At 37.1% G+C, this 14,406-nt stretch overlaps 1 protein-coding gene and 1 pseudogene across 7 annotated transcripts in view; both read left to right on the top strand.

Moving 5' to 3' along the window:
* Positions 1-13,744, top strand: part of TRIM2 (tripartite motif containing 2) — a 114,334-nt gene extending 100,590 nt beyond the window's left edge. For all 7 annotated transcript variants that reach the window (XM_012783670.3, XM_012783672.3, XM_012783673.3 and 4 more), the window contains exons 11-12: positions 1,546-1,686; positions 9,073-13,744. In XM_012783670.3, the coding sequence (XP_012639124.1) occupies positions 1,546-1,686; positions 9,073-9,225 (294 nt within the window). In that variant the 3' untranslated portion in view covers positions 9,226-13,744. The remainder of the gene's footprint in view (positions 1-1,545; positions 1,687-9,072) is intronic.
* Positions 3,547-4,725, top strand: LOC105881727 (large ribosomal subunit protein uL11-like; annotated as a pseudogene).
* Positions 13,745-14,406: the final 662 nt, after the last annotated feature.

Below are 14,406 nucleotides of genomic sequence, written 5' to 3'. Positions count from 1 at the left end.
CATTTGTATGATGCCAATGAAAACATACTGACCCAGAACGATAAATACAAGCAAAAGATTATCTGTAGGAACTAATAACAAAAAGATCAGAGAATAATAAATTGTGTCCTCAGCAGCATAAACACACTTCCATCGGTGTTTAAAACTGGAATGTTTTATCAACAAGAGGACAGAATGAGTCAGAGAGAATAATGTTAAAACATGGCATCTTAGTAAAAGCTGGCAGTTCTTGTCTCTGTCCTCTCTAAAGAACCACAGAGGTAGCTGGCTTGCTTGGCAAGTGTGCAATTAATTCAGAAGGTGGTCATGACTCTTTTGTCTCTTCTTCATCTCAGAGTATATTTACCCTTTAGAGATGGAAGTTTCCTTCTTTCCCAATGTCCTTAGCTAAAAGAAATAGTCATTTTTATCTTTCATGATCAGAGATGGCAATAGGAGAATCAATCTCTGAAAGGTCCTGAGATCCGTCCTCAAATTAGACCTATGCTCAAATATAGTGAGAACTCTTTCAGTTGCACAGCTGAGGAGCCCTTACTCTCCAGGGGCCTTGCACATAATACTTTTTGATTTGTTAATGACTATTTCTATGTATCTAGGCATTATGATAATGGAAGTTTAAAACGATGTCCTGGAAACATTAGGTATCATCTGAATCATCAAAATAAAATTACGCTTACTGTAGTGCTGTCATTATGCACATTAAAATTTAATTTTCTCAATCAGTAATCTGTATTTGATATATATGTAGTAATGCTCTACTAACAAGAATATGTAATTAACCACAGCACCCCACTGCTTGACCATATCAAGAAGAGAATTTGCATAGGAGTTCTGTTTAGCCCTTCACCTCTAATAGCTTCCCTTCTCTCGGTGAGCTCTATCCAGCAAAGCCTTAGGATCATATAAACTCTCTATTTCAGTTAAAATATCTTCTGAGAATAATTTAAAAAGCCCTTTTCTTATTTGTCACCTGCTGCCACAACACATGTGCACGCACACACGCAATGAATTTCTCCTTCGTAAGCATGAAGTCCGGCCTACTCTTCCTTGTGATACTGACGCAGTAAAATAGTAATAAACGTGAGCCTTGGGCCTAGCAAAAAGCTCCCACTTTCTGATCCAACTTTGAATGATCATCCATCCTGTTACAATTATAAATGTAATGCCCATCCTTGAAATTTAGCTATTTATTTAAAGGCAGAAAGAATACTATTGTTAAAAATGATAGCTCCATTTACTCATACTGCCTTATATTTTAGTTTTTTATAATTTATATTAATAGTAAAAGAAGTCTCTTTCACATAAGCATTTAATAACCAGATATGGGCCAGAAAAAGAGAAGTGGTGATTTAGCAAATGATAAATCAGATGAAAAGGCACAAATGATAAGCTGTCTAGTTTGTAGTTTTTTTTTTCTTTTTTAAGATTGACTTCAATCACAGGTCTTGTTATAAATAACCTGCTCAAGTAGATATTTTAAAAATCCATAATATTGATTCAACTATTTTAATTTAAAATAAAATAATTTTAAAATATTTCTTATAGGTGTTTAATCAGGAAGGAGAATTCATGTTGAAGTTTGGCTCAAATGGAGAAGGAAATGGACAGTTTAACGCGCCAACGGGTGTGGCCGTGGATTCGAACGGAAACATCATTGTAGCAGACTGGGGGAACAGCAGGATCCAGGTAGAGTGAATGCTAATGTCCACAGTTAGAGTGTATGGTGCTTGTTAAAACGAAAGAACTGGCTGTCCCCCAACCAGAATGCTTTCCATTCTCCATTGGTTAGAGCATAAGACCATAGATGATCTCATCAGAAGGACCGAACTAAGTAAGATAGAGTAGAAAAAAGACAATATATTACCAGAGTAAGACACTGGAGATAGAGTAGAAAAAAGACAACATATTACCAGAGTGAAACACTGTAATTCAGGGGGTTATAACACAGAACCCACAGACCCCCAAAGGGTTTGAGGATAGAATTCAAGAGGGCTAGTGAATGAAAATATCACTTTATTATTTTTATTAGCCTCTAGCAGAACATTATTATTTCCTTTAATTTTGAATATATGAATAAGCACAGTAGTTTTAGTAATATCTATGACTTTGTAACCAAGAACAATCACAGAATATTAGTTGTAGCAGACATCTCAAAGTATTAATTCTCATCACTACTTCAAAATTACAGTAATAATTAAACCCTATTTCTTGTTTTATGTACTAATTTTTAAAAGTACCCATAATACTATATCATAATTTAGTAATATTTTAATAACTTTTTTTTGTTTGAGACAGGTTCTTGCTCTGCTGCCCAAGCTAGAGTTCAGTGGCATCATCATAGCTCACTGCAACTTCAAACTTCTGGGCTCAAGCGATCCTCGTGCCTCAGCCTTGCCAGTAGCTGGGTCCATAGGCAAGCACCACCATGCCCAGCTAATTTCCTATCTTTTGTAGAGACAGGGTCTCAGTGTGTTGCTCAGACTGGTCTCAAACTCCTGGACTCCCCAAGTACTAGGATTACAGGTGTGAGCCACAGCACCTGGCCAATAACTATATTTTAATATGGTTGTTTTTTCTTTATAATTCCATATACTTTGTTTTATGCATTTAAAAATATTATTATGCTAAATAAGAGGAAGTCTCAAGGAAAATTTTAAAATGTATTGGACTGAATGAAACTGCAAATACTACATATCAAAATTTGTGGAATTTAGTAAAAACGTGCTGAGAGAGAAATCAATAGCACTAAATGCTTATATTAGAAAAGAAGGAAGGTCTTAAATCAGTAATCTAAGTTCCCATCTCAAGAAGCTAGAAAGAGAAAAGCAAATGAAACCCAAAGCAAGGTGAAGGAAATAGTGAAGACAGAATCAGAAATGACAGTGACAATCAAAACAGAAAAACAGGCCGGGCGCGGTGGCTCACGCCTGTAATCCTAGCTCTCTGGGAGGCTGAGGTGGGTGGATTGCTCGAGGTCAGGAGTTCAAAACCAGCCTGAGCAAGAGCGAGACCTCATCTCTACTATAAATAGAAAGAAATTAATTGGCCAAATAATATATATAGAAAAAATTAGCCGGGCATGGTGGCGCATGCCTGTGGTCCCAGCCACTCAGGAGGCTGAGGCAAGAGGATCGCTTGAGTCCAGGAGTTTGAGGTTGCTGTGAGCTAGGCTGATGCCATGGCACTCACTCTAGCTTGGGCAACAAAGTGAGACTCTGTCTTAAAAAAAAAAACAAAAAACAGAAAAACAATAGAGAAAATGGGCCAGGTGCAGTAACTCTAGCTGGGGTGAAAGAGGGAGACTATCTCAAAAAAAAATAAATAAAAGAAAGAAAAGAAAAAGAAAAACGTTACAGAAAAATCAATGAAACAGCAAGTTGGTTCTTTGAAAAGATAAAAAAAATTAACAAACCTATACCAAAAGTGACAAAAGACACAAAATACTGATATCACTACATACCCTGCAGACAAAAAAAAGATAATAAGGGAATTCGGTGAACCACTCTACATACATACATTTGACAACTTAGATGAAATAGATAATTCCTCAAAAAATTACCTACTTTTCAGTTTTTGGCTCTGAGGAGTCCGAAATGCACCTTTCTTCAGTCATACCAAATCCGAGTTCATTGGACACCAGCCGTGTCCACCATACCACCTGACCCCAGCAAAATCAAAGCTGTGTACCTGAGAGGCACCGATGGCAAAGTCTGCCCTGGCCCCCAAGATCAGCCCCCTGGGTCTCTCTCCAAAAACGTTTGGTGATGACATCGCCAAGACAACCAGTGACTGGAAGGGTCTGAGGATTATAGTCACACTGACCATTCATAACAAACAGGCCCAGATTGAGGTGGTACCTTCTGCCTCTGTCCTGATCATCAAAGCCCTCAAGAAACCACCAGTAGACAGACAGAAACAGAAAAGCATTAAACACAGTAGAAATACCACTTCTGATGAGATATTCATCATTGCGTGACAGATGGGGCACCTGTCTTTAGACAAAGAACTCTCTGGAACCATTTGAGAGATCCTGGGGACTTCCTAGTCTGTGGGCTGCAGTGTTGATGGCCACCACCCTTATGACATCACAGATGACATCAACAGTGGTGCAAGGGAATACCAAAAAAAAAAAAAAAAAAGAAGGGACAAACTCTATGACTCATCCAATATGAAATAATTTGAATAGCCCTACTATTGTTAAGGAAATTATTCAGTTTTAAAACTTCAAAAAGAAATGTCTAGACTCATATGATTTCACCAGAGAATTCTACCAGATGTTTAAAGAAAAATTAGTACCAATTCTACACGGTTTCTTACAGAAAATAGAAGACAAGAGAATACTTCCCAACTCACTTTTTAATCAACTGCTGGAAGCCCTGATAACCAAAACCAGATAGTAAGATAGTACAAAAGAGAAGTACTTTTTTGTACTTAAGATAGTACAAAAGAGAAAACTACAAACCAACATTCCTTTTAAATGTATGTGTAAAAATTCTCAACAAAATACTATTAGCAAATAGAATTCAGCATTGCATAAAAATTCCTCCATGACCAAGTACAGTTTACTCCAGGAATACAAACCTGGTTCGGTATTTGAACATCGGTCAGTGTAATCCACCATACTGAAAATTTTTTTTTTTTTTTTTTTTGAGACAGAGTCTCACTTTGTTGCCTAGGCTAGAGTGAGTGCCGTGGCGTCAGCCTAGCTCAAAGCAACCTCAAACTCCTGGCTCAAGCAATCCTTCTGCCTCAGCCTCCCAAGTAGCTGGGACTACAGGCATGCACCACCATGCCCGGCTAATTTTTTCTATATATATTAGTTGGCCAATTAATTTCTTTCTATTTATAGTAGAGACGGAGTCTCACTCTTGCTCAGGCTGGTTTCGAACTCCTGACCTCGAGCAATCCGCCCGCCTCGGCCTCCCAGAGAGCTAGGATTACAGGCGTGAGCCACCGCGCCCGGCCTCATACTGAAAATTTAAAGAGGAAAAACTGTCTGATTATATCAACTGATGCAGAAGAATGAATCATTTGACAAAATTCAATACCCATTCATAAAACGCAGAAAACTAGGCATAGAGAGAAACATTCTCAACTTGATAAAGAAGATCTATGAAAAAACCATAGCAGCACCATATTTAAAGACTGAACATTTTCCTGTAAGATCAGAGCAAGGCAAGGATGTCTGCTCTCACCATTCTTATTCCATATAGTACTGGAAATTCTAGGCAGCATAAAAGGAAGAAAGGAAATAAAAAGCTTACAAACTAGAAAAGAAGAAATGAAAAACTGACCTCATTTGCAGATAACATGATTGTTTACATAGAAAATCCCAAAGAATCTACAAAAAAGTTCCCAGAACTAATAGGTGAGTTCAGTAAGATGATAGAATACAAGATGTTGATCAGTTGTATTTTTATATGCCAGCAATGAGCACATGAAAACCAAAGTTTAAAATGCCATACCATTTATAACTGCTGAAAAAAATAAAATAGATATAATAACAAAGCATGCCCAGTATTTGTAGGCTGAAAACAAATGCTAGTAAAAGAAATCAAAGCTCTAATCAATGAAGACACAACTGTATCCATGGAATGCAAGACTCAAAAAAGATGTCAGTTTTCTCCAAATTGACATACAAGTTTAAGAAAAACAATCTCAGCAGGATTTTTTGTAGATATAGACAAAATTATTTTAAAATTCATATGGCAAGGCAAAGGGACTAGAATAGCTAAAACAACTTGGAAAAAGAAGGATAAAGTGAGAGGAATCACTCTACCTGATTTCATGACTTATTATATTGCTACCATAATCAAGACTGTGTAATATTGATGGGAGGATAGTTATATACATAACTGGAACAGAATAGAGAGTCCAGAGATAGCTTCCACAGTTGTATGGCCAACTGGGTTTTAACACAAACTCAAAAGCAATTCAACAGAAGAATGATGATCTTTTCAACAAATGGAACTAGAGCAACGAAAATAACCACAGAGGGAAAAAAGTTGACTTAGGCTGGGGCTTGGTAGCTCACACCTGTAATCCCAGCACTTTAGGAGGCTAAAACAGGAGAATCACTTGAGGCTAGGAGTTCAGGACCAGCCTGAGTAACAGAGAAATCCCATCTCTACAAAAAATAAGAAAAATTAGCCAGGTATGATGGCGCACTCCAGTAGCCCTAGCTACTCAGAAGGCTGAAGCAGGAAGATTACTTGAGCCCTGGAGTTTGCAGTTACAGTGAGCTATGATGATACCACAGCATCAAGTTGACTTACAACAAAAGGTTGACTCAGGCGGGGCATGGTGGCTCACACCTGTAATCCTAGCACTCTGGGAGGCTGAGGCGGCAGATCACTCAAGGTCAGTAGTTAGAAATCAGCCTGAGTAAGAGCAAGACCCCATCTCTACTAAAAATAGAAAGAAATTAATTGGCCAACTAAAAATATATAGGAAAAAAAAATTAGCCGGGCATGGTGGTGCATGTCTGTAGTCCCAGCTACTCAGGAGGCTGAGGCAGAAGGATTGCTTGAGCTCAGGAGTTTGCGGTTGCTGTGAGCTAGGCTGACGTCACGGCACTCTAGCCCAGGCAAGAGAGTGAGACTCTGTCTAAAAAGAAACAAAAAACAAAAGTTGACTCAAATTGGATCATAGATTTAAATATAGAAGCTATATACCTTTTAGAAAACAATGTTTCAGAGGATAAACTTGTAGAAGATTTTGAGAGAAAATCTTTGGGACCTAGGACTTGATAAAGAGTTTTTAGACATGATACCTACAATCATTAAAGAAAAAAAAATCAATAAATTGGATTTGATCAAAATTAAAAACCTTTGCTCTGTGAAAGATCCCATTAAGAGTATAAAAAGATAAGTAATGAACTGGGAGAAAATATTTACAAACCACATCTGACAAAGGACTTAAACCTAGAATATGTACAGATTCTCAGAATTCAACAACAATATAACCAATCAATCCAATTAGAAAATGGGCAAAAGACACAAAGAGAAATTTACTGAAGAGCCTACATACATGAAAAGATGTTCATTATCACTGGATATGAACTCAGGGGAGTGCAAATTTTCTCATTTGACCATGATGAGATATCACTGCATGTTTGTTAGAATAGCTAAAATTAAAAGTACTGAAAGGCCGGGCACAGTGGCTCACGCCTGTAATCCTAGCACTCTGGTAGGCCGATGTGGGTGGATCGCTTGAGGTCAGGAGTTCAAAACCAGCCTGAGCAAGAGTGAGACCCCGTCTCTACTATAAATAGAAAGAAATTAATTGGCCAATTAATATATATAGAAAAACTTAGCTGGGCATGGTGGTGCATGCCTGTAGTCCCAGCTACTCGGGATGCTGAGGCAGCAGGATTGCTTGAGCCCAGGAGTTTGAGGTTCTGTGAGCTAGGCTGACGCCACGGCACTCACTCTAGCCTGGGCAACAAAAGCGAGACTCTGTCTCAAAAAAAAAAAAGTACTGAAAGTGCCAAATACCAGTGAACATGTGGAGAAAATAGATCTCTCATACATTATTGGTGGGAATGTAAAATAGCACAGTCAGCCTTGAAACTCGTTTGGCAGTTTCTTAAAAAACTAAACATATACTACCATACAACCCAGTAATTGCACTCCTGGGTGTTTATCCCAGAGAAATGAAAACTATATCAAAGGTCTGATATGCCACAGAAGTCAGAAGCCAGGCAAGGAACTAAGTTCACAAAGCAGTTCTTTACCGGACCACAGATGTTAAGCTGTCTGCATTGTGGCCCTGATGGCACCTACCTAGTTACACTTGCCTTTTAAAGCACCAAGTAAGCCAAACAAAATGACCAAAAGAAACCAGCCTGGGCCTTATGAAGAAATGTATGGATTCTGGATTTATTACTGTATGGGCCTGGATTTATTACTTTTATTTCATCATAGCAAAAGCTGACAGACCAAAAGAAGATGATTTCATGTCCAAATGTACACTTGGCCCTCTGCATCCAGTGATTCAACCAACTGAGGATTGAAAGTATTCTGAAAAATAAAACCAATAAAATTAGTGCAACAATAAAAAACACAAATTTTTAAAAAATACAATGCAACTATTTACATAGCATTTACATTGTTTAGACATTATGAGTAATCTAGAGATGATTTAAAGTATGCAGGAGGATGTTCATAGGTATATGCAAGTACTACACGAGAGACTTGAGCATTTGTGGATTTTTGTATCCTTGGGGGTCCTGGGACCAACCCCCAGGATATCAAGAAATGACTGTACACTCTGGGAGGCCGAGATGGGCGGATCACTTGAGGTCAGGAGTTCAAAACTAGCCTGAGCAAGACCCCATCTCTACCAAAAATAGAAAGAAATTAATCGACTGACTAAAAATACATATACAAAAAATTAGCCGGGCTTGGTGACACATGCCTGTAGTCCCAGCTGCTCGGGAGGCTGAGGCAGGAGGATTGCTTGAGCCCAGGAGATTGAGGTTGCTGTGAGCTAGGCTGACACCATGGCACTCACTCTCACCTGGGCAACAACGTGAGACTCTGTCTCAAAAAAAAAAGAAAAAGAAATGACTGTACCTGTTGAACCATTGACTTCTTGAAAGTTACTCTTTTCTGATAAGGGGGGGGGATCTCTTATTGCATATTATGACTCAGGGCCATTCTTCCTTGGTCTAGTTGCTGATTTTTCTCCCTTATGATTAGGGATGAAAGAGAGACTTGAAGCTGGATTGGAAAAAAATAAAGGCTTAGCATGAAAAGCAAGGGTCATGCATTTTTCAAGCACCATCCAGGGCCATTCCTAGCCAAGTATTTGTTATGACCACAGTAGTAATGGAGACCTATCTGATAGCCAATGGTTTATTCTACTCCAGCGAGTGAGCATTCAGAGGGAGAGAACAAAAAGCAAGATAAGTAGAAAGAAGGACTGTAGATATGATAGTGACCTAAACAAACCTAGGGGGTTGCTTCCATGCTTTTTTCTTAAAATCATTAACATGAAGTGTTTTCTAACTCATATTTCAACATAGTACTATGATTTCTCCTATAACATTCTGACTTCATATTTTTTCAGGTTTTTGATGGGAGTGGATCATTTTTGTCCTACATTAACACATCTGCTGACCCACTCTATGGACCCCAAGGCTTGGCCCTAACTTCAGATGGCCATGTTGTGGTTGCAGACTCTGGAAATCACTGTTTCAAGGTCTATCGATACTTACAGTAATGATGGGCAGTCATGATGGACAACCCTTACCAAGGTCTTGCACTATAAACTGGAATGGATTTCTCAACGCGGGACCAGATTATGACTAGACTTTTTATGCTCGAAGGAATCATTGGTGAACTTCCCAAGGTTATTTCTGAATGTAACAGATTCCTTAAAAACTGCTTATATAATTTCCATAGTTCACCTACAGGGTTTGAAAAACAAACCCCTTCTACTGAATCTATACAAACTGCAAAGTTTTACATCTGTGAACTATGGCTTAAAGGACAGGATTTATGTAGTGAAACTAATTTTGCAAATCAAACAAATGTTAAAAAAAAAAACCTAGAATATGTAAAGGTATTTGTTAATCTTGTGAATGGTAGCTTTTGCAGAGAGCTTCCAAAAACAGAACAAAAACAAAATCTGTTATAGTTATATACTTTATTTAACCTAGGTCGCAAGACCCCGGGAATCTTCTAACCTCACTTTTACAGTAGGTATAACTCTTGTGACATTTTTTTGGTTATCAATAACTACATATAAATTACTTTAGAAAAAATAAGGCTGTCTTGCAAAATCCTCCCAGCTCTGATTAGCCTCTTGAGGTTAGCACTTAAGAATCAATGCAAATTTCCCAACTTTTCTGGGTTAGACAAAGATCTGTTTTCATGTGTTCTTTTCACCACCTCTTTCCTGCGAACCTAGTGTTGGAAAACAAAATACATCTTCAGGGAAACCTGGATTCCCTAGTGCTTTGAAAAGCATATTACAAAAGTAATGCTACCTTTTGGTAAACAAACTGCCCCCATTAACTCCAGATTAATGCACTGGAATGTAATCAAGAAAAAGTCACATTTTATGTGCCATGTTTTCACACGTGTCTCTCCTCTTCCACTTCATGAAAGCGAAAGCTTTATCTCCTACAAAATGTCAGCACATGTAGTAGGACACCAGTATCCTAGGACAGAGAGCCATAAGTAGCCCTTTGGAGGACTGATGGTGTCAACCAAAGGCATGTGATTGATTAATGATTTCCCCTTAGAAAGCAGGTGTTACCAAAGTTGTGTTATCTTGAAAGCATTACAGGTAAGGGCATGTTATGGTTATTTATCATTGTTTAATGAATAGTAGAGGTGTTAAGGGACTATGTATACATGATTAGGGTAAGATAGAATGTATTTTATATATATATATATAGATGAATCTTTGGTGTATTGAAATAGGCAGCACTCTGAAAGACAGAAGCATTGTCCAGCCATTCTTCAGCACATTCCTTTACTACATAGTTTAAAGCCGTCCTAATGGAGCAAGCCCTAAAGCAGATTTAATTTTTGCCATTTTCCAGGAATGATGGCTGACTTTTGGTCAAAAAATGACCTTCTGTGCTTTCAAAAAAAAAAAAAGAGAAAAAAAAAGATCAAAAGAAAAATTGGATTTTTTTTTGTCTTTTTGGAGACAGGGTCTTAATCTTTTGCCAGGGCTAGAGTGCAGTGGCATCATCATAGCTCACTGCAACCTCAAACCCCTGGGCTCAAGTGATCCTCCTGCCTCAGCTTCCTCAGTAGCTGGGACTACAGGTGTGCACCACCATGCCTGGCTAATTTTTCTATTTTTTGTAGAAATGGGGTCTTGCTATTGCCCAGGCTGGTCTTGAACTCCTGGCCTCAAGTGAGATCCTCTCACCTCGGCCTCCCAAAGCACGAGGATCACAGGCATGAGCCACCGTACCTGGCCACAAAGTTGAATTTAAGTGACATTTAATTTAAACTAAATATATAACTGCATTTTGAGAAACGTTAAGAACAATTTGTTAATCTGTCATTGGTACTGTAAATTAAGATGTGGTCTATTTCCACTGTTTAATTTTCTGCTCAGTTCTACCAAATAGAATGTCATGTTTGACATTTTCAATAATGACTTTGGGATCTTTTTCACTGAAAGCACCTTAGAACTGTACTATATGAAAACATTTCCCATATGTATAATTATATGAATGTGATGTTTATTGCTTATTAATTTATAATTCATTCATTCTCTATATAGGACTTATAAAATTTAGAAGGGAAATCTAGCTACTTCCAATTATCTATTAAATTTATGACACCTAAATCAAACTCTGAAAAAAAGTTTTTTCAGGAAGATTTACATTTAGGTTTAGTATTTTTTTTTTCTAGTTAGAGTTTTTAAAATTATTTGAGCCTGCCTGTGATAAAGTTATAAAATTCAATAACACTTTTAGAATGTTAAACTAAGACAGTGCTTCCTAATGTCAGTGAAGTAAGTCTTTGAATTTAACCATTCGTATTTACTGAGTACCTACTAGGTGCCAGACACTCCTGGAGTCACTGGGAATGTAGTGATGGATAAAACAGATAAAAATCCCTGCCCCCATGGAGCGTACATTCTGGGGAGGGAATTTTATTTTGCTCTTTACTAACATTCTGCATAAAAGATAAGCTAGGCTCTTGATAGTTCCTAGATAGTTTAAAAGAAAACATTTTTTTTTTTTTTTTTTTGAGACAGGGTCTCACTCTGTTGCCTGGGCTAGAGTGCTGTGGCATCATTGAAGCTCACTGCAACCTCAGACTCCTGGGCTCAAGCGATCCTCCTGCCTCAGCCTCCCAAGTAGCTGGGACTACAGGCATGTGATGAGGCCCTGATAATTTTTCTATTTTTAGTGGAGATGGGGTCTTACTCAGGCTGGTCTCGAACTCCTGAGCTCAGGCAGCCATCCCACCTTGGCCTCCCAGAGTGCTAGGATTACAGGCATGAGCCACCAAGCCCAGCTGAAAACTTTTTAAATTGGTTACATTAATTTTAGTTTATTTTCATGAGTAAAAATGGCTTCCTGTTTACATTCTGTCACAGGCTATTGATCTTAAAACTAGTTTACTTAAAGAGGTTTTTTTTTTTGCATAACATTTAAATTATATCTGTGAACTTAGAAATTAACTTATAAACTAACCATCTGTCATATATCAGGCTAGATATCTCAATAGTAAACTGAATACAAAGCTAATTTTTTTACATGTCAATATTGGCACAAACTGGAATGAAAAAATAGTTTAATTCAGACCTATTCCACTATCTGTTACTTAAAACACATGCTATGGGCACTCCAGGAAACACTATATTTTTCCCAAAAAATACGTAATCATATATGTTACAGTATAGATAACATTTCACATTTGGATACATATGTGCATTTACTGTATTTCTTGGTAAGCATATTTTGGGGGGAAAGTGCTGCTGATAAGATACAAATAGACAAAATTCAAATGAAATTTTGTCACATTCTATGGAAAATGGTTTCTGGTAAACTGAGAAGGATATTAAAATAAGTGGCTTTTTTTCTGGGCTACCATTGTTGTTTGATTTCTCTCTGTCAAGTGTATAGAACCTGTCATACATTCATGATAAGTAGCACTGAAAAACAACTCATTCAGATTTCCCCTGGGCACTTATGGCAAAATATTGCCAGTTAGGATTTCAAGGTCAGTGATGATACATTCCCTCCTAATACAGAACCCCCCCTTGCTGGACATGGGGAGGCAGAGGGCCACTTGACCATCCAGAATACAAAGCCTTTATGACTGTTTGCCATTTTTTAAAATGATCTTAGAATTTTGATCAAACTTCAGCCTCCAGAATTGAACAAGTTCCCAAGTTTCCTATTTTAATTTACTCTTGACTAGATTTGAGGCAAATAATACTCTAGATCCATGTAACTAAAACACACTTGCTTCCACTACTGAATATACAGGGTATGTAGTCCTACCACGGAGTTAACCGGAATAGCAGTGCACTAGCAAGTATCAATGGATCCTTAACACTGAAGGATTAACATAAATGCTTTGGTAATACCTACTGAGTTAATTGGAGGAAACAGCAAATACCATCAGGTAACCTGCAGATTATATTCAATGGGAAAAATCTTTTTGTACATTTGGACTCTATAGTATCCTCTCTACTCACCAGCTTCTGAAAAGGGAGGAGTATTTTTAGTTTAATTTAAAAATGAGACATTTCAAGGTAGGATAAAATTGAAGCTGTTTGATGCAAACATTATCTAATTTTGCTTACAACCGAAAATCGTAATACTGTTGCTTTCTGTAAATGTTGCAGGGTTTTAAACTTTATGATTATTTTAATATTTTTGATAACTAGGAATCTAGTATTGCCATAAAGGAAACTAAGTGCCCATTAAAGATTTGTTTGGTATAAATAAATAAATTTTTGTTTTCTTTTAAATGACAGTAAGCTACAAATCATGATGCTATCTTAAAAACTTTCTAAAGATGAATTGTGTGGCAGTGATTGTGTGGTCTGTTTGTGGAGAATGTATGAAAGCTATTAATTAATATTCTAGAATAGATTAATAAATTGGCTATGTTGTTCCAATGAATGTACAGCACTTCCATTAACTTTTGAAAGCAACACAGCCTTAAACTCAGTGCTTTTGCTTTATGACATGGGAATGTTCTGTCATCCATGGAGTGTATTCTTGTAATAAAATTCTTTATATCATTCTCAATTCTATAGCTTTTTAATCCTGTGTATGAGTATGAAGGGGTTTTTTTGCTTTCTTTTTTTTTTTCTTTTTAGATTTTGTACATTCCATCTTTATAGGTCTGTTTCCTATGTTTTGTGTATAGAACACTAAGTCTTGCGCTCTCTGACATTGATACTGATATATTCTCATCATTTGTTCTTTTATGAATCAAAATGTTGACTGCCTATTTAAAGAAAAGAATGAACGCTGTGCATCAAAGTGTTTGTATGTTCGTAGCTACATATGTACCACAGTATTTTGGATGCTTTAGTCTACAATAAAACTTTAATTGTCTTGAAACATAGGAGAAACAAGATTCATGTGTATCTCTTTACCATGCACAAAATCACATTATAATAAAGCTTGTTTTCTCCATTTCCAGGGTGAATGTCTGTTTATTTAACATTGTTTTCTAAGTGAAGGGAAATGGAGGAATGTTCTAGAATATGTGGAAGATAGCAATGTCACAACCAAACTGTTTATACTAGTGAGTAAAAGCTTAGTAAAATTTTTGTTGGATATGACACTAATAATTTGTTAGTATTTAGGATGTATCTTAAACAGGAATTTGGAGAATTCTAGCACACATATACAACATGTACATTTAGAAAGTTATAAAAATAGATCAAAATTATTATCCTTAT

This window comes from Microcebus murinus, chromosome 15 (genome assembly GCF_040939455.1).
Source record: "Microcebus murinus isolate Inina chromosome 15, M.murinus_Inina_mat1.0, whole genome shotgun sequence".
NCBI lineage: Eukaryota > Metazoa > Chordata > Mammalia > Primates > Cheirogaleidae > Microcebus > Microcebus murinus.
This window is presented reverse-complemented; position numbering and strand designations above follow the sequence as displayed.